Source organism: Tenrec ecaudatus, chromosome 9 (genome assembly GCF_050624435.1).
Source record: "Tenrec ecaudatus isolate mTenEca1 chromosome 9, mTenEca1.hap1, whole genome shotgun sequence".
Classification (NCBI taxonomy): Eukaryota; Metazoa; Chordata; class Mammalia; order Afrosoricida; family Tenrecidae; genus Tenrec; species Tenrec ecaudatus.
This window is the reverse complement of record NC_134538.1, coordinates 147,235,392-147,251,844: the sequence shown is the minus strand read 5'-3', so window position 1 is coordinate 147,251,844 and position 16,453 is coordinate 147,235,392. Positions and strand designations below refer to the sequence as shown.

The 16,453-nt window shown below is 49.5% G+C and overlaps 1 protein-coding gene across 1 annotated transcript in view; it reads right to left on the bottom strand.

Annotated features, from left to right (window-relative positions):
* The window catches only part of SND1 (staphylococcal nuclease and tudor domain containing 1), a 484,534-nt gene that overhangs the window by 441,537 nt on the left and 26,544 nt on the right, over nt 1–16,453 (bottom strand). The window contains exons 2-3 of the mRNA XM_075558633.1: nt 9,387–9,536; nt 2,717–2,837 (exon numbers count right to left, since the gene is read on the bottom strand). Coding sequence (XP_075414748.1) covers nt 2,717–2,837; nt 9,387–9,536 — 271 coding nt within the window. The remainder of the gene's footprint in view (nt 1–2,716; nt 2,838–9,386; nt 9,537–16,453) is intronic.

The following is a 16,453-nucleotide window of genomic DNA, read 5'->3' as shown; positions in this document are numbered from 1 at the left end:
CTCGCCCCCTACCAAGGAATGGCCCTGGGAGAGGAACCATGCACCCCCCCCCCTCCACAGAGGGAAGAACAACAGGAAACACGGGGAAAGGAGACAGTGGTCGGTGTGAGAGATGACAATAACAACAGTGCACAATCTATCAGGGGTTATGGGGGGGAAACTGGTACCGAAGGCTCAAAAGAAAGTAAATGTCTAGATAAGAATGAGGGCAATGTATGTATGAACATGCCTGATTCATAAATTGATGTATGATTGTGATCAGAGTTGTGTGAGCCCCAATAAAATGATTTTTTTAAAAAAAGAAGAAAAAGAAATGGCCCTGGGACACTGGAGAGGCCCGTTCTGGTTCAGGGCTGAGTGTGGATCACATGACCCTCCCTGTTGCGGTCACAGCTGAGGCCAGACACAGACACACAGCTGTCTAACATTAGTGGAGAGTATCTGGGTCTTTCCAAGTGACAGGAATTCCAAGGAATGGAAAGTTACAAGGAAGAATTCAACAAAGGGAAGAGCTTTGTGGCATGGGGCCCAGGAACAAAGGTGAACGGCCACAAAAGCAGCCAATCCACAGTCCACCCGTCAGCCCATGGGCAGAGTTCTCAGAAATGGCGGACCACCCCTGCCACTGAAGGGAGGTTCCGAGTGCACCTTCAAAAAAGGAGGAAATACATTCGCCCGCCAAATGTCTTGAGAAATACAGGGGAAACGGGAATTTACAGACCAAAAATTCTTAATAAGGCGTGCGTGTGATCGAGTCACAGTGGTCTCCTGCCTTCCCACTGGAGGGCAGCATTCAGAAGAGGTGGATGTCTATCCATAGGTCAAACCATTTTTTTTTTCCTTTGACCTCCAGGTTGTCACCAATTCTCAAATTCCACCATTCTCCCCCGTCAAAAAAAAGTGGGTGGCCAGCACAATAGGGACATGCGAGGGACACTAGTTCCGGTCTGAGCCACTTCTGCCTTTAGATTCATTTTCAGAGGTTGTTAAGCTACCTGAGTGAAAATATTCAATGTGGACAGCCATTTCTTTAAAACCAGAAGAGGTCATTTTAATCTTTCCTTCAGTACACACTTGCTGATCTTTACCTGACACACTTAGGTTTGCTTTTAAACATTATCATGTTAATGTGCCACATTATATCTCATTTTGGTCACTTTAAAAAATCTTTAAAGACCATTTTAAATGTCAGCTACTCTCAAGATAAGCCATTTGGCCATTCCAGTTGAAAACCAAGATTACTTATAAATAAGCTCTTGGGGGTCGGTTTCATCATAGAAATATTAGAGCCAGCAATTATCTGGGGTCCAATGAGGTTTCTTGTGGGGTTCACAGAAGACAGGCCAGCTATTAAGATGCTGAAGTGCTTTAGATCATGAAACCTTTAAACACCTGCATTTTGAAGACAAGGTGATTCCATGTGTATTAGATTCTTTTTAACCAGACACTACCCAACAGGAATGCATCCGTGTTTTATTTTCTATGCTTTGGAATCATGAGTAAACAACTTTTTTTATTATTTCCCTTTATGAAACAACTCCAGGTGTGTCTAAAAGTTCCCTTTCAGTGAAGCAACCCAGATTGTTTGATTAGGAGACTGAAGGGTCATTTCTCTGCTGGGTAAGAAACTGGGCAAGACCCCACCATGGTCATTCCCAACTCACTTCTCTGAGACTTCTACAACCAGCCTCAGACTCCGGCGGAGATGCTGTGAACCTGCCAATCTGTGGGCTCTCTCCAGCGCTAACCAGCCAGCTCAGCATCACTCCACAATGAACATCGCCATACTAACTCCAGATGGACATGCCTTATTTCTTGTTCATCTGACAATCTATCCATTCACTTCAGGTTCTATTTCTGTTCAAACTTCACAATCTTTCTACCCCCTCCACCTAGCACTTCACAATCTTTCTACCCCCTCCACCTAGCACTTCACAATCTTTCTACCCCCTCCACCTAGCACAAGAGACCAGAGCACCTAATACCCATCCCATCAGCCGTCCTGCCCAGCTAAGCAACCAGCCATGTTGAAAGTGTGCTCACACACAAATGCATTTCTGGAGCACAGGCTCTGCCCCCCGGGCTAGGTGCTGCAGAGATACTGCAGTTGTGCAAAGAAGACAGACACGGAAATCTTCATTGTCTAAGGAAGACAATTACAATGAAGAAACTCCAGTTAGGAGAGGGTCCACGGGAAGAAGCCAGGGTTTTAATCCACTGCTATGCCACCCCAATGTCTGTGTTTCTTCCACCTTACTACAAGAAAGAGGGTTTGCAGGAAAACCACAGTCCCACACAAATCGGTCCTACAGAGTCTCCAGGAAGAAAAGAGGCCACGAGCGAGACGGGAACAGAGGGAGTAATAGGAGATCGATGGCATTCAATTAGCATCCTGACCTAGAAGCTCCACATCACTGGGTTCAGTGAGGTGGCGACCTCAACATGAGGAAGCGGGCAACACGGCACTCAGAGCCCAGGCCAGAGAAGCAGGCGGGGAGAGTGTGGGAGGCAGTGCAGGGCGTTCCTCTGCAATCGCACAGAAAGAGACCCATGGGCTTCCCATCACAGCTGCAGCCAGCCAATGGTCCCAGGCTCTCCCCACATGAGCCGCACCCCCACCCACACGCCGCCCCCTGGGCCTTCCACCAGCTGAAATCCGTTTGGAGAGGAACTTTAGACTTGGAGAGAAACAGATCTGCTCTCGGCTGTGACTCACCTTTGCCAAGGTAGATCATGCCGTACTCGCGTCCCAGGTTGGTCTTGTTTTCTATCGTGAAGCACACCTCTTTCCCGATGAGCTTCTTTCGAAGGAACTCCCGAGCAGGAAAGGCCCAGGCCTGAAAGACAAGGCAGACGTGTCGCTGGAGAAGTGCCTGCGTGGTGGGTGGTCCACACCACACCCAGCACTTGGCTCTCACATGCCCTGGGAGTCCCCGAACCCCCACGAGCCCTGCGGAGATAACGGTGCAGACACACAAGACTGCAACTGGTGGGGGGGCTCTGGCCAAGGTTCTCATGAGCAAGGACCTTAGAAACAGTCCTCACCGCTTCCAGACACTGCCAGTGGCACTCATCCCCCGTCACTGTCTGCTCAGTCCATGAATGCAACAGCCAGCACTTTTCTAGCCGGCCACCACGCTCAATGCTCGGGACTTGTCAACCCACTCCCACAATGGGAAGCCCGGCTCCAGAAACGCACCCAGCCCAGGACCAACCGTGAATAACAACTTCCATCACCACAGCTGGCCTCACTCCAGCAGACGAGCACCTTCTCCGGCCCTTAAACCAGCGAGGTCCGGAAGGTGTTCAATGGTGACAGAGCCATAGGGTGGGCCTCCTGCTCAGGGGTCACACTGCTTTGGTCAAGACTGGCAGAAGCCAGGGCAGCCTGTGCATTGCAGAGCACCCAGATCTCTTACACGGCGGGCTTTCAGCCCAGTAGGATGCAAACAGCGGTGCCGTCTCCTACACTGGTCAAAACCCCATGCGCAGGAGAGTTGGTTGCTCTGCAACACATACTCTGCCCTTGTTTCCATTGGCCATGACTGAGTCACTCAGAACCTGTTGGCAGACCTGCTCTTCGTCTGCTCTGGGTTCTGTCCAAGCGGGAACAAAGTGCTGTCACTGAAGGCGGGCCTCCTGCTGAAGGAATAAGGTATTTCCAAAACAGCCACAAAGGGGAAAAGGGCAAAACTATTTTCTCTAAAATACTTTCACCTCTTCTACTTCAATGCAGCACCCTGGGGCCCTCCATGAAGCCTGGGAGCTTGGGGAGCACGGCAGTTGCCGCCCATGGAGAAGGGTCATCTGGACAACGGTGACCAACCCTTCACCCCAGTCCTGGACACTGGCACAGGAGGTGAGTCACACAGCTGGGCAGCAGGAAGCGCTCGTGATCAAAAGAACATGCACGGTACCCCACCCGACCCATCACTGCTAAGAAGGAGGGAGAGACAAAGTCAAAGAGGCCTGTCACAGTCGCTATTGGCACTTTCGAGTCTTAAAATTATATTCTGGACTAGCTCGGTTCCCCCAGGTTCCTTCAGGACAAGCTGGGAGAGAGGAGGGAATGCAAAACATGAAATCAAATACAATAGTTTAAAAAGGGAAAAGTGGCAGGAGATGGGCGTATGTTGTCTGCTATAATCTCTCACAGCCCCAGATCTTGGGATGCCGAAAAGCCAAACGGTGAAGTGATGTCCTGGGCAAGGAGGCGCCCTCAATAAGCTTTTCTCAGACAAAAATGCCACGTGACTTCCTGGAATTCAGATGCCAATCAGAAGGTGGCCAGCCCACCAACCTACTGGACTGGTCTTCCACAATCCTGTAACACACGTCGGTTGTCCGGAGTTCTAGGAGGCAGTGATCCAAAGCAAAGGCTCTCAATGACACAGAAACGCACCACCCCCTCACGTACACGCTGTCCTCAAAGCACTAAAAAGCAAAGGAGCCAATCACTCACTTGCCATAAATGCCCCGGCCCTAGCCCCTGCCCCACTCCCTAAAAGTAGAAGTAGACACCTGACACCAAAAAGAAGGTGCTGGTTAGGAGTGTGATTACCAAGCACACCACAGAAATGATAATTACCCAGCCAGCACCACCTCCTGACCCTGCACTACCGTAGTGACCAGTTTATTCTGAAAGCATCCTGTTATTGATATGTTAAAGGTTCAGTCCCAAGTGCCCACTAATATCTAAAACCCAGAAATACATTGGTTTCCCAAATATCTTAGCAAAACTCTGAGACTCGGGTGAAAATACATCTATCAATGGTCAACTGACTCTTCATCCTGTGGGGAGTCTCTCTTCTTACCAACTAGGCAGAGCGCCTCTAAAAACTTTAAAGGCTTGCTGAAGGGCCTCCTGTTTTATAACTGGTCAGTCACAGGAGCAAATGAGAGAGAGTTGAACTGGAGCCTTTGTGAAGAATGTACATCTTACTCCGTAAGAAAAAGGAACCCAGTGTCTGCAGTCTCCTTTCAGTCGCCCACCTCATGTTGTTCCATCAGGATTCAGGAATGCAGTAACTGGAGGACAAGCTATTAGTTAAGAAGGGAAGCAATGTGAAGGGTCAGGGAGCGATGCTGGACAGCAACTGACCCCAGGTGGCCACGCTGTGCCAGAGGATGGACTCCTGGTCAGAGGCCGCCCTGGGGAGCTGCCAGCACAATCTAAGAGGCAATCAGAGAGAATTCTGCTCAGAACATTTATCAACTGAGGTCCCAATGGCTCAGAGCTTTAACCAAGGTGTCAGTGCCCTGTAACTGGTTGAGACCCGACTCTCTTTAAAACAGACGGCAGCTTCTCTCCACTCCCAGACCCAAGCATGGCTCAGACAGTGACCGTGGTGCAGTGGAATTTTCTTTCCAATCTTCTCTCTGGACCAGGAAGGAGACTGGACCCAGAACAATTTAGAAGCTTAAAGCCAACTATTTCTAGATATAACCTAATGTGCAATATGTCTTGTCCCCCACCGAAAATGCCCCTATACCTGACCTGTATCTGCCACTTCCCCTCTCTGTTCTCTTCTCCACCATCGCAACCTTAAAGCGCTCCACTGAGTGTGGACGCTCACATTCATTCTCTAATTCCCACGAAACCAACACACAGCTAGACACACAGCAGGAGCTCAATAAATCTGTGGGAAATAAATATATAATCCCCACAGCGCCCATCAATGCCGCATCCAGGCTGCCTTAAGTAGCTAGGCAACGCCAGGGATTAGCTGCAACAGGGCAGTGGTGGCTGGGGACAGACCGTGGAGTTGCTTTCATTGCCACAGGACTTAGGAGAGAGCCGAGTTTCTTTCAAAGAAGAGGTCTTGATTGAAGAAAGGCAAGGAATAATCAAGTGAAGGAAATTTGGGACAGTGATTCAAAGGGAAGTGTGTGAGCAACAATACCTGACGTGTCTTGACTGTGTGCAGGGGAGACAAGAGAGAAATGAAAGCCCGCGAAAAAGGCAAACGCAAGCATCTCATTGCCCGCTTCCCGCCCCCCCCCCCTGCAAGAGAGAGAAAGAGGTGCACACACACACATACACACACACACACACCACCACCACCACCACCACCACCACCACCACCACCACCACCACTACCACCACCCCTCTTCCTGCCCCGAGGAGCTCACAGGCTACAAGAGAAAATGAGCGCACCTGGAATGAACTGTCATGCAGGCTATGGGTCTGAAGGGAGATGCCAGGTGTGACTTGGCAGGTGCTCAGCAGGCTACATGGGTTGGGGGGAAACTCTGGTGGTGGAAGCAGCCCAAGGGAGGCATGAGAAGGCAGGAGAAGAGCAGACACTTCAGCTTGATGAGGCTTAACTCCCAAAGAGATGACTCCAGGCCACCTCAAAGGTAGGCGCGCAGCCCACAAGAGTGATGAAGGACTAATACTGAGCAAGGGAAGAGGTGAGTGAGGGAAAGTAGGTTTCTGATTCGGGTTGCCAGTTGGGACATTGGTGACTTGTCCCAGAGCAGGTGCAAACACCAGGTAGGGGAAAAAAAACAACATGCCAGCAGGTGAAGAGCGACCAGCCCCTCAAGAAGGTATAAACTGGCAGGGGAAGGTGACATCTCAGATCCTTCCTGTCACCGAGGTTTCTGGGATGTTACTAGGAGAAGCTGAGTAGGGTCGGGTTGGTCAGGAAGGAGACAAAAAGCACAGCAGACCGTGGACAAACGTCTGCCTGAAGTGCGGAAGGAGGGCCGGCCGGCCCACGACACACCGGCCTTGCAGCTCTCCCAGTGCTGCTGACACGCTGCAGCCCTGCTTCGTGGGACACAGCGAGGATAGTTCACAAGTGCCCGCTGGCCTCCCGTTTCTCTGTCCTAGATTCTCATCCACGACACAGAAAATGAATACCCAGCCCTTCTTTCTCAGAGGTGGCACAACTTCAGCCTTCTGGAAACGTGCCTGGTGACCAGTGCCAGCCGGCCAGGCAGGACCATGCCCACGGAAGCAGCCAATGCGTCACACATCACACAAGCAGGAGGAAAAGGCCAAGTGACAATGCGTGAAGCCTGAGAAGTGCTGAAAGGGACTCAGCCTCCGAGGCGGGAATTAGCGAGTAGCCAGGGTGGTTGCCCCAGCTAGCACTGACTGGGCATTCTCTCAGCACAGGCTTGGCCTTCACTGTATCTTGTTTAGTCACCAGTGGAATGCCTGGAAGTACGGTTATATTCCCCAAATCCGCAGTCATCAATGGTGAGCGAAAAAACCATGGGGCACTGTAGGCTAAGCATCAGGCCGCTCACTACGAGGCCGGAGGCTCACACCCACAAGCTGCTCTACAGAAGAAATGTGAGCCTCTCTGTTCCCATGAAGGTTTGTAGACTGGGAAGACCTAGATAGGGTCCCTATAAATAGGAACCAACCTGACGCCAGCGGTTTTGTTTGGGGTGTCTATAGGATCGCTATGAGGCAGCACCGACTCATGGCAGTGAGTGAGAATGAAAAAGGGAACTACTCTTGCTCTATTTAGTCATCATTCCAAAAATCTACTGGAGTCTGACTTTCAGAAGACTGATGGGTCGTTTTCTCTGATTTATAAAATGTTGCTTCACTGCCTTAATTCAAGCAAACTACCATTTGTTTCTTTGATTTATTGTGATTGGCTGTTTTGTTTATTACGGATCATTATGCATAAACAAAATGTTCTGCTGAAATGAAAGGCCCGTGAAAGCTCCTGCTTCCGCACCCCTACCCCAGCAGGGAACAGCAGAGGTGGGCTGAGGGCCCAATGTGCCCAACCAATGCCATCAAGTTGGGGACAAGACCAATAACTGAAGCCAGAAAGCTCATGTCTGACATGCAGAGCATTATGGGAGCAGAGCCAGGAGCTGATGCTTTCTGGCTGTACAGTACAGGAGCCAGGACAGCGAAAGGAGGTCTCACAGCAGCCGGCAGGTCACGAAAGGCGGGGAGAGTTCAGGGGGGCTTTGCAAATCACTACAACACTGCAACTACTACTGAACCTTAAACTGCCTTGAGAAACTGATTTGAAAAAGAAAAAACGCCTACTTCCTCTTCTGAAAAAGTCTCCACAAATCTCACAGTGTCATGGGGTTCAGAGATGTCTTCAGAGAGCACATGGGTGGCAGGGCCTCAAGCATTTGTGCCACTTTCACTCAACGCCACGCTGGCACGCGGGCACACAGGGGGAGGCTAACTACTAGCTCGGCAATTTGAAACCACCAGCCTGACTGAAGGCGAAAGACAGGCTTTCCACTCCCATCACGAGTCAGTCTCAGAAACCCACAAGGGCGGTTCTACCCTGTCCTTCAGGGTCACTATGAGTTGGAATCGACTCGAAGGAGTCAGTTTGGTCTAACCATCTGTAAAATGAACAGAGGCATGTGTGCGTGCATGCATGTGTCTGCTTACACAGGCGCGACTCCAAGAGGAGACGTAAGTAACAAAACTTGCGTCTGCGGGGAAGAGCGAGATACTTCACTGTACATCTTCTGGGATTTTGAGCATGCATGAATAGTCATCACAAATAAATTAGAAATAAGAGAAACCCCGCCTCAACCAATGATGACCTCAAATAGCTGGGACTACCTTGGATATGCTTCCAGACTCCTGTAAGGGTGGAGGGAAAACTCAAATCCCCTGCCATCAAGTGGACCTTGGCTCATGGGTTTTCTGAGACTATAAAGCTTTATAGGCGCAGACAGCCTTAGCTTTCTCCAGCAGGGGGTTTGGGGTTCAAAGTGTAGATTCTGCTGCCAGCAGCCAAACACCTAACCAGCAGTACCACCAGGGTTCCTTAATCTAAGAGGTGTGGAAACGGGCAAACCCAAGAGGGTCTCTCAGCCTGCAGGAAAGGCATGAGATAAAGCCCGGAGACTGGATTTACTGAGAAAGGGATTGACTATATAAACAACGGGTGCAACCCACCTGGAGAATATCCTGTGACAAAATACTCAAAATACAGGGGGGGAAAAAAATAGCATACCCTTCGGAAGAGACAGCCAACATGTGGCACCTTTGTACAATGAACACTCACTCAGCCCAAAAGAGAAGTGAAATCCCCCAGGCATGGTGACCGGTATGCCAAGTGAACTGAATCCAGTTAAAAAAGGGGAAAGACTGCCTGAGCCCAACTGTCTAAACGATCTAGATGGAGCACACTGCCCATGGTGGGAGGGAGGGAACGGAAAAGAAGGGCTTTCTGGTTAGGGGAGATGGAACGTCTGTGAACAGTGACAGGGGACAGTGGAGACATAGATAAAAGTGACGGTTGAACAACATGATGGACACAGACAAGGTCGCTGGATGGCACATGGGAACAAAATTAAGCAAGAGATTGTTGGTGTGTGCCATGAGAGACTGGGTGGGAGCGGGGCCACAGCCTGAGGGCAGCGCAGGGAGCACCCACCTCGTCAGGAGTATCCTTGGCCTCAGGTTGTGCCACAGCTGCCCGGCGAGCCAGGTTCCCAGCTCGAATGTTGCTAAGGTTGATCTGCCGCTCAGGAGGGGGTCCACCGCGGGGCTGGCCTCGGACGATGATGGCGCACCCTGAAAGGACCTGGGGGGGGGGTTGAAAAGAGAGAAGATTAGAGATCTAGAGACGCTCCCTCTGTAGTGCCAGTCCTTCAGCAGCCCAACCACTCAGCAGCATTTGGCACCTCAGAGGTAGCATGTGCTGAATGACTACAAAAAATAGATAAAAAGGGGGGCTTTCAGGTTTATGAGGGAAATATCTAAAGGAGATCTTGGGCCAGATTTTGAGAGGATGGATCCAGAAACACCAGTGAGACTTCAGCAAATGATGGGAAGGTCGTAAAATTCACCATTGGGGTGAGGAAGCCTGAAGAGCTGTGGCAGTCTTGTTTCTTCCCAGGCACCCAGACATCCAGTTGTCTCCCTCCCTCCGCACAGCCCCCGTGGTCCCAGGAAGTGCATGCAGTCAATGTATTTGGCTACTCACTAACTGCGGAGTGGTCCAGCTTGACCCAGAGGTGCCTCAGAAGGCACACCCAGGGACCTACTTCCCTGAAAACCCTACAGAACACACAGGGGATCCCCTGTGAATCAGGAAAGACTCAGTAACTACAGGAAAGACTCAGTAACTACTGGTTCACTCCCCTGACAGAAGTCGTAAGCCAGAAGGCGGGAATGTCCAGCCCAAGGGCCGTATCAGGCCCACAAACTCATGAAGCGCAGCTAACATCTCACACCTCACCAAAGAACAGCCATTCCAGCCATGACACGGGGGGAAATTCATTACATGTCTGACCAGTATGGCCCCAGGATGATGACATAAATATCCAAATGGCCCTTGGCAAAAAAAAAAAAAAGAAAACAAAAGGTCCCCACCCTGCCCCATGTGAAAGTGGAACAGAAAGAAGAGGAATCCACTGAGCAAGCAAGAATGGATGTGGAAGGCGAGGTCAAAGTCATGCTGCGGCCCCGCGGGGGCACACTCGTAATCTAGACCAGCAGTTCCAACGACCCTTTCACAGGGGTCAACTAAGACTATTGGAAAAACACATATTTCACAATATATATGTTTTGTGACTAATCACTATGCTTTGTTTAATTATGTTCAATTTGTAACAATGAAAATGCATCCTATATATCAAATATTCATATTATGATTCATAACAGTAGCAAATTTACAGTTATGAAGTATAAACAAAAATAATTTTATGGCTGGGGTCACCACAACATGAGGAACTGTATTCAAGGGTTAGTAAAGGCATTAGAAAGGTTGAGAACCACTGAGCTAGGATGAGCGAGCAAAGCCCGGCCAAAGAGAAAGAATCTGCTAAGGCTCCCAAGTTCTCCAGCTCTTTCCATCTTTCTACACAAAGGTGCCGGGCGCGGAATCCACTCGCCAATGGGAAGAGAGCTCTCAAGCTCTTGCAGGGGAGAAGATGCCGAGACTGCACCTGAGAGAGAAGAGGCCATGAGCAGGAGGGCTCAAGCACTGGCTTCCTTGGATCTGGAAGACCCAATTCCATGCTTACAAGAAGGGCTTGTGGGAGGAGGCTGGCCAGTTCTGGCAGTACAGAACTCTGGGGCAGACAAGACCATGAAGCGCTGGGTAACGGCAGCTTAGTCAAAGACTGGAAGGAACACCAAGAGGCTGGAGAACATGCCTACAGACATCCCCGTGGCCAATATTGCTCCTCAGCACGCTCCACTTTAAATGCTGCTGTAAATTATTCACTACCACTCGCCTACGGAATCAGTAAATGACTGAGTCACCACCACCCAGGTGAGCTAGGCAAACATGCCAGCACCTTGGGCTCCTGTCAGGTTTGCACTCCACTGACAGCCTTCCCTCCCCCGCCCACCCACCCACCCATCCTAAGCATGGCAAAGGCCCCTCCTAGGCTCCACTGCACAGCTTCTCCATCTCAGCATACACCCTGAGCAGCAGGGCGGTGTTTTCCTTCCCAGCCTGACCGCTGTATAAAGAGACCCATACTGCGGGCTCTTCCAACGCTTCCTTTGTTTCCCACACCACCCCTTTTTGGTGAAACTCCTGTTGAAGAGTTGAAACAAAGTGAAGTGAAACATGTTAAATAAATCACTACAGGTTACTCGCGTTCGTTGCAGTGCAGGCACGGACCACAATTTATTTACCCATCCTACTACCTCTAGATGCAGACTGACAAATCCATGCAACCCAATTAAAAATAAAACAGTAAGCGGTGACTCTCTTGGCATCCCCTGGATCTTACAGCCCACACCATGGGCTAAACAGCCCCCTGGCTCCCCCATGACTGTCTGCCAAATCTGACTTGTTCTGCTTCTCTCTTTTCTTTTCTTGATTAAATGTTACTAGCAATTAAACCCATCAACTTCCAACTGAACAATCTCTGTAACAGTCTTTAACTGCAGATATGCCCTGGGCATCTTCCCAAGGAACTGACATCCAAAAAAATGCAGGTTCTCACACAAAGGCAAGCCAGGGATACAGGCCTGTCAGCGCAAGGACGCTTGAAGTCCCTCAGAGGAGAAGGACCCAGACAGAGTCTCTGCTTTACAAGAAAAATGGGGGTTTGGGTCTGGCTCATACATCAAGGATTCATCCGCACAAACTGCAGCAACAAAACACACAAAAGTAGCAGACAACACTGCAGAGTGCCTGCGCGGAAACCACCATGCCCATACACCAAGCTGGGCCGAGGAGAACTGGCTTACAGGATGCAGACAGATAGCACAACTCTCTCCAATGCCTGCTCACCACGCCAGGCAAACCATCAGCCCGTGAGTCTAACTCCCGGAGACCTGGGACCCACAGTTTACTGCAAGCAAGGTTCCTTTGGGCTTAGCTGTGCTTGCTTACTAATCCAGAAGAAACTATTTCACTTAGACCTAGGTCAAATTGTTTCCTCTGGATTAGTAAATTAAGTACAATTCCCTGGTGGTGCTATAGGGTAAGAGTTGGACTTTCAACCTCAAGGACCGTAGCTCAAAAACACCAGCTGCTTCCTGGGAGAAAAATGAGGCTGTTTGCCCCCATAAGTATTTACAGCCTCAGAAACCTTTTATAAAGTCAAGATCACCTCAATGACTGTGGATTTGGTTTTGGACCAAATGCATGCTGGGTAATTGTCTCAGCCCGAAAGCCTCTGGTAAACCCTGATGGAAAACTCACCAGGGTTGACTAAGGGAAACCCTGATCCGTGAGTGCTGGCCGCACCCAGGTGCACTCACCTAATGTTCTGTAATGTATCCCCAGGTTCTTCTATCCATTGCAATGGCTACGCTAGACTCACAGACAAAATCCCTGCTCATTTTATATGCAGCGGGGTGCCAAACCAGGGCATCCTGTTCGCAAGCACTCACTGGTGAATTCCATCAGCATCTTCCCTTACATTCTTAGCAGAGCCAGGTCGTTTAGTAAGAGTTAGAGACTGCTAGAAGGGCCACAGTCAGTAATTAATTCACTGTCCCCGCACCAGGAAACCAGCCTTACTCAAGTCTGGCAAAGGCCACCGAAGAGCTCGCCAGCGGAGTGCCTGGTAAGAACGCCCTTTCTCCGGCACAGCAGAAGGTAGTGCCTCCACGGGCTCTGCCTGGGTCTGTGAGTACTCTCCTGGCCCAAATACACACCCTGACAAACATATGGTGCATAGTAGCTGTTCACTGCCTCCTCCCCCTGCCCCAACAGCTACCCTAGGGCTACTGTAAGAAGTTCTTGGCACCAATTACCATATATACTTGTATATAAGCCAAACTTTTCCCAGCACATTTTAATGCCGTTTGGGTGGTAAAATTGGGTGCCTCGGATGATATTTGGATCAGCTTATACTCGAGTATATACGGTATACCATTCAAACAGGTCAATGCCTGAAAGAGCATGAGATAGGTGAGCTTCGTACTGCTGAGCTTACAAATTCAAGCGGGAGTCTCGGCTCAGCCATCCAAGTGACAAGTGGGGCAGTGGCTGTGGCCAGCAAGGCTCTTCTTGTTTGGGGACGGTCACATGAACATCTTTCCATGGGCAGAGGTGAAAGGCAGCCAAGACTTTGAAAGCAGGTGAGTAAAGACATGAGAAAGGGCATATGGCTAAGCGCTTACTGACTGAAAGACTGATGGTTCAAACCCACTCAGAGGCGCCTTGGAAGAAAGGCCTGGCAATCTGCTTCTGAAAGATCACAGCCTTGACAACCCTCCTATGCACCCGTGGGCTTGCTATGCTTGGATCTGACTCTACCAAACCTGGCTCGGGTTTCTAGTTTGGTAGGCAATGGAAGAACCACTTCCCTGCCATCGGCAGGAGTGGAAATCTTCCAGCACACCACACCTTCTTTTCTTTCTCACCGTTTTATCTTCCAAGAACTGCTAAATGCCCTTCCCTACCCTCCTTGCCAGCAGCCCTTACTCCAAGGCCTTCCTGAGGAGCAATATTTCAAGGCGCCTTCAGTTAAAGGTGGGTTGCTAAGAGAAAGGTTGGTGGTTTCAGCCGCTCCGCTGGAGAGAGAGAGAGATTTGGCAATCTACTTCTGCAGTGACTGACAGCCTCAGAAGCCCTGCGGGGCAATTTCCCTCTGTCCTATGAGATGGGATCGATTCGTGGCAATGGATTTGGGTTTGTTTTCCCCATCAAATAAAGTGAAGGAAAAATAGCCCCAAGGGGAAAAATACTTAAAATGCCATTAGGTAAAATATGAAAAGGCTGAAGGGTCTATATATCAGAATTAACATCTTTCATATCCATAATCGCAGCAAGTCATTTTTCCTTTCTGAAAGGCTTGCTATCGAAGTTGATTACTTTTATCATTTTATTCACTGACAGATTCATTCCCTCAATTCTAGCCAAATGTACTGAGTGCCTACTATGTACCAGGGACCGCACCGCTCTAGACAACTAGCTCACGGAAATCTCTGCTCGCGGGGAGCTGGCTTCGAGTGAGAGGCCCACAGGAAGTCAAGATGGTATGTGGCTTGTTGATCAGAATCTTAATTCCTAACAAGTAATGTTAAGATTGAGAGGAAAGTGTCACAGGAAATTGTTCTGCCAAAGCAGTACTGATTCATGTTGCAAACTTCCATGGATGCAGTAATTATCCTTAATTGCTAATTTATAGGGCATGGAAAGCAAGTCATATGGTAACTGCTCTCTCAAATTGTATTAATAAAATGACACGTTCTAGAAAAACGATCTTCCCCCTACCTGCTTCAGCGGGAGGTTTGTGAAAACAGCTGCCACAACCAGTCCGTTTGAGATTATGGATGAGACATTTCCCAGCTCTGCCAATAAAAGTGGCAGTGGACCAGTGGGGGGCGAAGGACCCAGCTCTGGAGCAGGCAGGGGGGTGGGGGGAGGGACCAGCAAGGGCTGAGAGCAACCAGCTGGGAAGGAAAATGGAACTCCAACTGTTCGAACCCTTCTCAGAGGCTCACGGGAGTCGACGGACAGTGAGCACTATGGGCCCCCACTCCACTGCTGCTCACCAACAGGACCTCACATGACCGCTCAATTCTGACATGGGCTGATTTAACTCCTCAACTCCCAAGACCCTGACACCAGGGAATCGAAACCAAGGCACCAAAAACCAGCCCTACTTGATTTAAGACAAAGAAACTGATGATTTCAAGTAGGCCAACAGAGCCACTATTTCTCCCCAGCCCAAGAGCAAAAATCTCCTCTGCCTGCGGATGGAATGGTACTGGCTCCGCCAAAAGAACGAGCTCCATGGGTAGAAAAACAGCCTCTGATCATATACAGACCGGAGACACTATAGACTGTGGTAAAATGAATGAGTACAGCCACCAGATGGAATATTGCCCAAAAAAATGAGACTCAGAAGAAACCCACTCACTGAGGTCACGATATTTTCCAGTAAAGGTTCCAGGACAAGTTGGTAGGGAAACCGTTTTGCTCAACGAAAGGTGCTAGGACGAGTGGAGAGAGAGGCACAAACACAAGAATGAAGGTAGACCCTGCCTCCCACCGGATCCAAAGAATGCACTAGAGATCTGGATGTCAGAGCGGAAACTATAAAACTCTTAGATGCGAAGCCCAGGTGTAAAATCACTATGTCCTTGAGTCAGGCAATGATTTCTCAGCTATGACACCAGGAACACAACCAACCAACAAGAGCAATCAGTACGCTGCACTTCATGGACACTGACACTGTTATGTTTTGGAAGACAGCATCAGAGAGCGAAAAGACGAAACACAAGAGGAAGAACTGTTTTTGCAAAGTTTGTGTGAGAAGATTCAAGTACCCAAAATTGACAGAGAATCATTAGAGCTCAACAATAAAGACAAATAGTCTGATTGGGAGGGGAAAAAATGGAATCGTCATTTTCCCAGGGAAAATAGACATCACGGCAGGGACCGTGAGAAATTGTTCACCACCATTACTCCTCAGGGGGAGGACCGCATCGAAACTCTGCAGACACCACTGACACGCACCAGGGTGGCGTTCCTCAGAAAGACAGACGCTAACGTGTGTGGGAAACGCCGTCCATAGATGTTGGTGGTGTGCACTGCTTTAGAAAACAAGCTGGAAGTTTCTCAAAGTTACACACAGAATCGCCATATCATCTAGTGATTCCACCCCTCGGATATACCCAAGAGAAAGGAGAACCTCTGTCCTCCTCATCAACTACCCAAGCACACGGGTGTTCCCAACAGCGTTACGGAGAACAGCACAAACTGGAAGCAACTCCAACGTCCACCAGTGAACAAGCAGATACACAAAAGGAGGCACATCGATACAATGGAACACCACTCAGCCCACAAAGGGCTAAGCTGCGCACAGAGACTGTGAGGTGGCCGAGCTCAGAACACTGTAAGATAAGTGACAAGAAGCCAGACACGAAAGGTCTCACCTGACTTAACTCTATTTATATGAAATGTGCACAACAGGGAAATGCAGAGAAAAATAAATTAGTTGTCAGGGGCTAAGGGAAGAGGAAGGTGGGGATGAACTGCTAATGAGCACGGGGTTTCTTTTGGGGGTGACAAAACTGTTC